This window comes from Phaethon lepturus, unplaced genomic scaffold, assembly GCF_000687285.1.
Source record: "Phaethon lepturus isolate BGI_N335 unplaced genomic scaffold, ASM68728v1 scaffold47281, whole genome shotgun sequence".
Classification (NCBI taxonomy): domain Eukaryota; kingdom Metazoa; phylum Chordata; class Aves; order Phaethontiformes; family Phaethontidae; genus Phaethon; species Phaethon lepturus.
The window spans coordinates 2,287-10,512 of NW_010516435.1; the positions used below are offsets into that span (position 1 = coordinate 2,287).

At 38.6% G+C, this 8,226-nt stretch overlaps 1 protein-coding gene across 1 annotated transcript; it reads right to left on the reverse strand.

Annotated features, from left to right (window-relative positions):
* Positions 1-426: 426 nt before the first annotated feature.
* TTPA (tocopherol (alpha) transfer protein) lies at positions 427-7,488 on the reverse strand (the record flags this gene model as incomplete). Its single annotated transcript, XM_010296058.1, has 4 exons — positions 427-606; positions 2,644-2,754; positions 5,897-6,090; positions 7,335-7,488. Coding segments are annotated over 4 exons (639 nt in total), but the record flags the coding sequence as incomplete, so codon positions are not given.
* Between the last annotated feature and the right edge of the window lie 738 nt (positions 7,489-8,226).

An 8,226-nucleotide genomic window follows, 5' to 3' on the forward strand; every position in this document is an offset into this window, starting at 1 on the left:
TGTAAACTAGGCCTGTCGTCATACTTCCACAATAAAGTATTCTACCCCATTCACGTTCTGTTCTTTTTTATATCCTGTTATCTTGACAAGCCAAGATACAAGAGCTAAGCATAAGGTTCTGGACTGCATTATTACAGATGAGTTGTCTCCAAAGACTTAACAGGAGCAGTATCAATCCCTGATATCCAACGCACTATTCAGCTTCTTCGCATAGAAGTTAATCCATTAGGAACATGTAATTGTATTGCAAACGTAAAATTCATTAATCTCTTCAGATGTACATACTGATAGACTCCAGTTAGTATGGAAGTGTCCTGCAAAGACATACTGGTTTCATTTACAATAATTTCAAGTTTACATGAAAGATTTAATATTAAAACTTTTCCACTTCCAGTGTTCAAGAATGGATACAATACTGTAGTAAGGTTATTCCTGGGCAACCAGAGAAATGCTCTGAAGATAATCTGCAGATGACATTATAAAGTCAGTCCATTCCTTGGCCAGCTCCTCGATGGAGACTTCCTCGCCCCCGTATTCCTGGGGGAGAATGTTGACCGGGAAGTGTTCGGTCAGACTCTGCATGTAGTTATTTCCATGCATATACACCTAAAACAAAATATGGAAAGCATTTACTTGGGTATGAATGCTACACTACTGAGCAAAAACAGGCAGCAAAAAAACTCAGTGCAAGAGCTGATGCCACCAGCTTGGTTTGACTGAAGAAGTACACTTGTTTGTAATGAGCTTAAACGAAGGGGAACGTACCACGTAAATGAGTTTACCATGGGCGCTCAAACCCCGTCCTGCTCAGTATCTGCAGCTTGGTGAAGCATGGGCTACAACCTGATAACTACGTTTTATGCAGCTGTGAGCACAGGAGCCGAAACGAACTACACGCTTGTTCCAGCCTGGTTTAGTGACACTGATGAAGGTACCTGCTACATCCGAAGAGCTAAAGTGAGCTAAACCATGGGAAGATTGGGGTTCGGCTTTGTCATGATAGATATCATGTACTTGCTTTTTAGTCCTTTCCAAGAAAAGGACGGTGTTCGGTTCCTGGCCATTACTATCTGGTCCTGTCACATGTATTTAAAAAGAACATTATGCAGTATGTATGTAGGTTCAGACAGGTGCCAAGGAGGACATTCAGAAGAATTTGTACCTCCGTCCTTATGTTTCAGTTACAACTGAAATTAGATCCCGGACTACTACTCCACTTTAACCCTTGTAATGCTGTAGTTTTGGTTCTTCTCTTCATGCTTCATTGTAGCTATTTCGAAGCCTTGTTCATTACTTCCAGTCAGACACTTTTATAAGCCCTCTTATTAACACTTGACAAGAATTTTCTGCAATTACTATTACACAAAGACTACAAGAATATGCACTCAAAAAGTAGCCGGCTGCCTTTTATCTATCACTTCCCCATCAGGAAGTAAGATAATGAGTGAATAATAATTACTCCTATGAAGGTATAAGGAACTGGCCCTTAGAGGGTGTTTTTTTCCCCTCATACCTGTAACTCTAAACCAGGAGACAAGCCAACCTGCTTCTGTTCCACTCCATGAACTGGGATATCTGGTTTGTTTTCACTTAGGCTTTTACTGTCCCTCTGCCGCCTTTTCTGCTTTTTGAGTTCTAGCCTGAGATGCTCTGAGCTGGATTAGGTGACAGGGGCTTTTTCCACAGGTATTAAAGTGAGGGAGGAAGGACCACAGCATCAGGCTGCTGGAACAGACTCCCCCACTTTTTTTTTTTTTTTCTGCCATCTTTTGAGAGTGAGGGACTGCACAAGGCTGGCACAAACAAACAATCTTGCCTCTCTCCCATAACAAAACACATAGTAGGAAAAGGGGACTGCCAAGTAACAGCTAACAGTTGCCAGAAAAATCTGGATCTACTGCCCTGGAGTGCAGTGGCCACTGCAAATGCACAAGATCCATGTGATGAAGCAGGAAGGCTTCAGAGTGGGAATATAAATAGGCAGGGCTGCTTATTGCGTACCTTAGTCCTGCTGTTAACACTTCACAGTACTTCCTTTTGTGTCAGCTGAAACCTCCAATATTCCTCCCATGCTACAATAAACCAGAATTCTTGGCATGCTTTTGCATCCAAATAGAAACAGGGTTTTCAGATTTAAAACTGCAAAACAATTTAAAACAACTAAGGAGGTATTTGGAAAAAAACACTGAACTTAAGCCTGACCTATTTTTGAAACATAAATGCCTCTGTAGGTCTTTCAGAACTAAAAAGTTGTCTTCTACTAATTCTGCACAACTTGGAGCATAATATCACTGTTCAGTGACAATTTCTCACTGTCATTTATAGGCAGAGAGCTGGGAGATCCAGGACCTATTTCTTCACAGTTCTGCAGAAGAATTGCTGCGTGACCTCAAGCAAATTATTTAACGTCTCTGTGTCACAGTGGTTTTTACGTTTAGAGTGGTGATAACAGCAACCACTTGCATCTCTCACATTATTGATAACTGCAACTGCTTTACAATTAGATTCTGGCGGCCTGGATGGCACTAACACACAAAAATGATTTATGCTCTTCAGCTCTCAGGGATACCAGATCCTAAGGGAAGTACGTCAGATTGTCATGTAAGGGTTTTGTGGCAGAAATAAATATTTGTGTGCACTCACCCGTTCCTTTATTTTTTCAGTGAGAAAGGGCTTAATTAGAGCGAAGACTGGGTGGAAGAATAAAGGCTCATTAATCAAGTGGACACCTCGAACTTTTAGTGGAAAGGAATCCTGTCAACATACATGAAAAACACCATAAGAAAATATTATTGAAAAGATTCTATTGCTAAGGACAAGTCTGTGAAAACTATCTAGTACATAGGTCAGAGTACTCCTCCTGACCTTGACAATTCCTGCACTTCACAGCCTTCTTCATTCACACTGCCTCAACAACACTTAGAAAAATCACATCTTGTTCCTCCCATTAGAAGGGGAAAAAAATTAAAAAAAAAAAAAAATCAGTATGAGGAGAGGCTCACTATTAAGAAAACCAACAAACTAAGCTTGTGCTCAGCCTTTCCTCAGAGGTATCATTCTTCACAACAGAGATCCTGCTGCTAATTTACCAAAAAGCTATCTAGCCATGTGCTTTCATTGTCAATTCACAGCCTGAAGGATAATATCTAAATATAATTCATTGAAGCTACTAACTTGAAGTTAAATAAACCATAAATATAATTTAGAGACAAGCCTTGAAATTACTAGGAATTTGCCCAAGCCAGAAGTTCAGCTTCACAACAAGATTACTGTCATAATGAAAATTAAAATTGTATCTGCTATGCAGCATTTAGAATATGAAATATTTATACTTGCATTCAAGGTTCATTTAGAAGTCCCAGACCTTTGAAAGTTAAAAGAAAATATGGCAATACTAAAAGACAGCATTATGCAATGGGCAAAGTATAGCTTCCATTCGTATCCCACCTGATACTACCTCTGCAACCAGAGGTTTTCTGCTTATAAAAATGGTACTTCCCACAACTATTTCTCCCCACTAGTACAGTAGCTCTTCTCACATTGTTTCATGCACTCTTCTTCCGATAAAAAAAAACCCAAACCCCACAGATTTCTTAAGTGCAACTCCTTTTAGATTTTTAATGTATGATGAAGACCTCAAAACTGTCAGATTACAGGTGTGCTGCATCTTGTTATGTGTTATCGTATACTTAAAGTCTACTATCGTGTTTTTCACAACACAATTTGGTTTTGCTTGGGGTAACAGATTTTTCAAGATGATGCCACTTAGTAATCTTACTATGCTTTGCATTCCTGAGTACATATTTCCTTTCTATTAACTTCTGTTTCTTTATAGAGGATAGTAATTTGCAAGACATATATCTTAAGGAAAACTTAGAGTTGACACTAAGGTTCCTTAATTTTTACTTATAAGCATACTGAACAACACTAAGACAATCTCTGGGTGAAATACATGAACCCAGTTAAAGTGATGAAAGGAATCTGAAAGAATGAGTTAAGTTTATTTCTCTTCTTAGAAAAGAACACTGGAAACACACAGATTTTTTTTTTTTAATGTCTTTTTTCCCATAGCTATAATAAACATTCGGAAGCTTGAAAACTATGCAACAAATCTGAAATACGTCAAGATAGAAACATCACATTCAAAGAATTTCCTGGTTCGAAATTGTCATGGTTCAGCCCCAGCCAGCAATTAAACACCAACAGTGGCTCACTCACTGCCCCCACCGCCAGTGCAACAGGGGAGAGAATCAGGAAAAACTCGTGGGTTGAGATAAAAACGGTTTAATAGGACAGCAAGAGAGGAGGAAACAACGATAACAATAACAATAATAATACTGACAAAGGAATGTATAAGAACAAGTGATGCCCAATACCACACGGTGATCAATAGCCCATCCCTGAGCAGCAATTCCCACCTGCTGGCCAACTCCAGTTTATGTACTGGGCATGACGTTATATGGTATGGAATATCCCTTTGGACAGGCTGGGTCAGCTTGTCCTGGCCGTGCCCCTCCCGGCTTCCTGCACACCTCCTCGCTGGCAGAGCGTGAGAATCTGAAAAGTCCTTGACTTAGTACAAGCACTACAACTACTCAGCCACAACTAAAACTTTTGCATTTTATCAACGTTATTCTCAAACCAACTCCAAAGCACAGAAGTACACCAGGGAGGAAAAAACAACTATCCCAGCTGAACCAGGACAGAAATAATGAATTGAAAGCTTTAGATGTAATTGCAAATCCTATTCAACCTCCTTTCTGCTCTATTTCAAGAGTAAAAAATTACTAGCAACTTATTTACTACCTCAGAAATCAGCCGAAACACGCTCACACATCCTGTTCTCATGAGATCTGGCCCAAGATCATATGAACATCAAGAGTGCTTATTCTAGATGTGAAAAGTTGGGAGTACCTGCTGGTTTCACTCAAGTTTTACAGTAGATACCAAAAAGGAAGAACAGCTGAAGTTCCAATAATACTAGTTCAATGACTAAGCTTTGATTGAACCTCAGATATGAACCTTACCAAATCAGAGCAAGAGATTATCTCCCTGGCTCATTTCCACATCACAGGCTAACAGCTTTATTACCATTGGTTTTCAACCTTACTTCCAGAAAATGGGATTACAGGACTACACTGTAGCTTGCCTGTCAATTGTCTGACCTGTCCATTTTTCCTTTTGTTCGTTTTTTGGTTGGGTTTTTTTTTCCCTTTTTTTCCCCCCCTCAAATCCATTGGCAAATTTCAACCAAATTTGACAGAAGGAACAAGTCTTAAAGACAGTAAAGTCCCTACAAGTTTTGTGAAAAATAGGAGGTGAGGTAGCAGTGAGCTGCACAAAATAATTCTCATGTTGGGGGGCAAAAATCAAGCAGAACATAAACATTGTACATTCTGTTGGTAGCATAAGGGTGGTCACATAGCATCATTCGTACTGGTATAAGTTAGTACTGCCTTGCTTTTAAGTCTTAGCCATGCTATTTTTCATCTTCTCTGAGTCTCAAGGAAAAAAAGCTTTGAATGTTGAGTTAATGCACAAAAGAATGGAAGAGAGAAGATGAAATGGGGTACAAACACAGATCCTTACAAAACTGGCCTTTATCTGCTCTTACACTCATGAAATTCTTGTGTTGTAACAGGTTAGTGGAGTTCTTATAAAAGATCAGAGGTTAAAGGACATCTACTGCTATACAAGAACATTAAGTCAAATTAAGCACAACCTATGCCTGAGCTATCTGACTTTTAATGGATTTAAGATTTTGTTCTTTCAAGCTGCATAGACTTGTTTACAAGATCTAAGGAAGGAAAATTTACCGCAGTTGAAAAATTTAACAACAGATGAAAAATTGGGAGTTACAGCAATGACGAAGCACAAAGCAGTACGTCATACTTACTGTGAGCACAGCAGCAATTTTCTTGGCCACTGCTGGACTGATTTGAAATGCATGAGCAAATCGCCACCCTTGGAGATCAAAGATAGCCTTGACTCCATTCCGCTGAGTCTCAATCTCCTTTACAATGAGTTCAGATGTGATGAGACTTACACGAAACACATCGTATGCTGTAAATAACTTGGGATCCCATTGTCCTGAAGAGTAAACAGATTACACTGCCTTACCACGAGGACACCACATACACCTGTACTTTTGCTTGCTACTGCTTCTAATGTGCTTCTCGGGAACAAGAAGTAACCAGCAATATCAAAGGTCCTGAAATAAACAGATGTGCCAGTACGGAAGTTATTTTGTGTGCCTGCTCTGTCACTCGTCTTTTAAACTCTTTTTGTGGATAGTACCACCTAACGGTAGATGATTATAGATGACACCTAATGTAGTATGTTCCACCTATGCCCGTAGCCTCCAGTACAAGATTTTGACAGCAACAGCTTAATTCAGTAACAGTCACGCTAGCAGAACCTAGAGATCGTCAATCCAATAGATTCATTTATTTTTTCTTCAGTACAGTAATTCTGCCAAGATTCAGTGAATCCCACTTGTTTTGCTGAGGCCTGAGGAAAGAATTGCACGGGATCAGCGTTACCCCTAGATGAAAGCTTCAGAAAGCACAACTTTCTACTAGACTGGCTGATAATAAAACAATACTTTGAAAGCTGTCAAAAATAATGTCTCTGTCCAAAACAAACACAAAGAAATATGGTTAACGTGATCATTTAACTACATCTTTTTTTAAAAGATTTTTTGAAGTGCATCAAACGAACCAAGGATCTTCAGAGTGTTGTTGACAGGGCTCTTTGGCTACATGCGAAGAGTGAAAACCCAGTGAACTTCTCATCCACGTCTAAATTGAAAGTTAGTACACCGTTTTGTATCTGCACCAGTACCACAGTCTTAGCACATGGCTTTGAAAATTTGCATAGAAACAAATAATTGTTGGAACACTCAGACCCGAATAACCACATATTCTTCAAAGTTGTAGGCTTTTAACTTCAAGACTCCTTTTGATACAGACAAGAATTCCACTAAAAAGAAAGTAAGCTCTTCATAAAGGATTGTACAGGTTTAGCCATACCAGTATATAAGTCAAATGATGTAACTGTTACAGCTCAATAAACTCACCTTTATATTAATGTAAAGGTATTTCTAACAGGGAACATAAACATGTTACCTTTCTAGTTATGACATTCTGGTATTATCTAATTTTATCAGACCCTGGTGTTGTACCCGTAAATACTTTTATTTTGCTGCTGAAATTGTGATAATTAAAAAAAACACAAAACAATGCAGAAAAAAAAAAAAAAACCCACCAACACAAAACAAAAACATCAGTGTCAGAGCCAGGTGTGAAAGAGGTCCAAGCAATTTTGTGACTCACCAATTCTGTATATTAGAACTTTGCTTCCATGTGGGTCCCTTGATCTCAGGACTCCATGATAGCCAGCATGCAAAATACCAAGAACAGAAGATGGCTGTAAATCTGCACTTATTTCTGGGCATTCAATTCTCCACTTCTGGTAATTCTTTAATAACTAGAAAAAATATAAATGTGGATGTCAGATAAGCATCAGGCATTGCATGAAAAACACAGTTAAAAATATGTTTTCAACATGTGGTTACAGTCAAGACATGGTTTAGGGAACATAGTGGCGCTGGATTAATGGTTGGACTTGATGATCTTGAAGGTCCTTTCCAACCTAGTGATTCTGTGATTCTGTGATTCTGTCAGGTTTAATTCATTAAATTAGCGATATTTTAATTGCATATTTTAAGCAAATCGCACCTAGAGCAGAAGGTTGCTACGCTGGATCAACTGAGTGAGTTGTTACTCTGAATTTAGAACCCTGTCAAATTATTTATGGACTGCAGTTGTCATTTTGTGTCAGAAAATAAAATTGGAATATGTAGAAAAAATCTGTAGTTTCTATGTAAAATACATATAAATCCCAGGTTTTTTACTCAGGTTACCTTTAGGGTTATTCAGTTTGATTCTGCATCAGATTCATTCAGGATTTTTTAAATTTAGATGTGCAAAATTTTACAGAGAAATACTCTGCTTCACTCCTTCCTCCTACCACAAAGCATTTTGTACACACAGTCATTAATAATTTTCACTTCCTATTTGAAACGGGTATGATCATCAGCATATCCAAATAACATTTTCAAAGTCCCTCCTACCTGTCTGAAACAGAAGAATATAATAATGTAGTGGGTCCATTACCCATGAGACAATTTCCGACCCCCAGAGTGGAAATAACAAGAACCTCTTT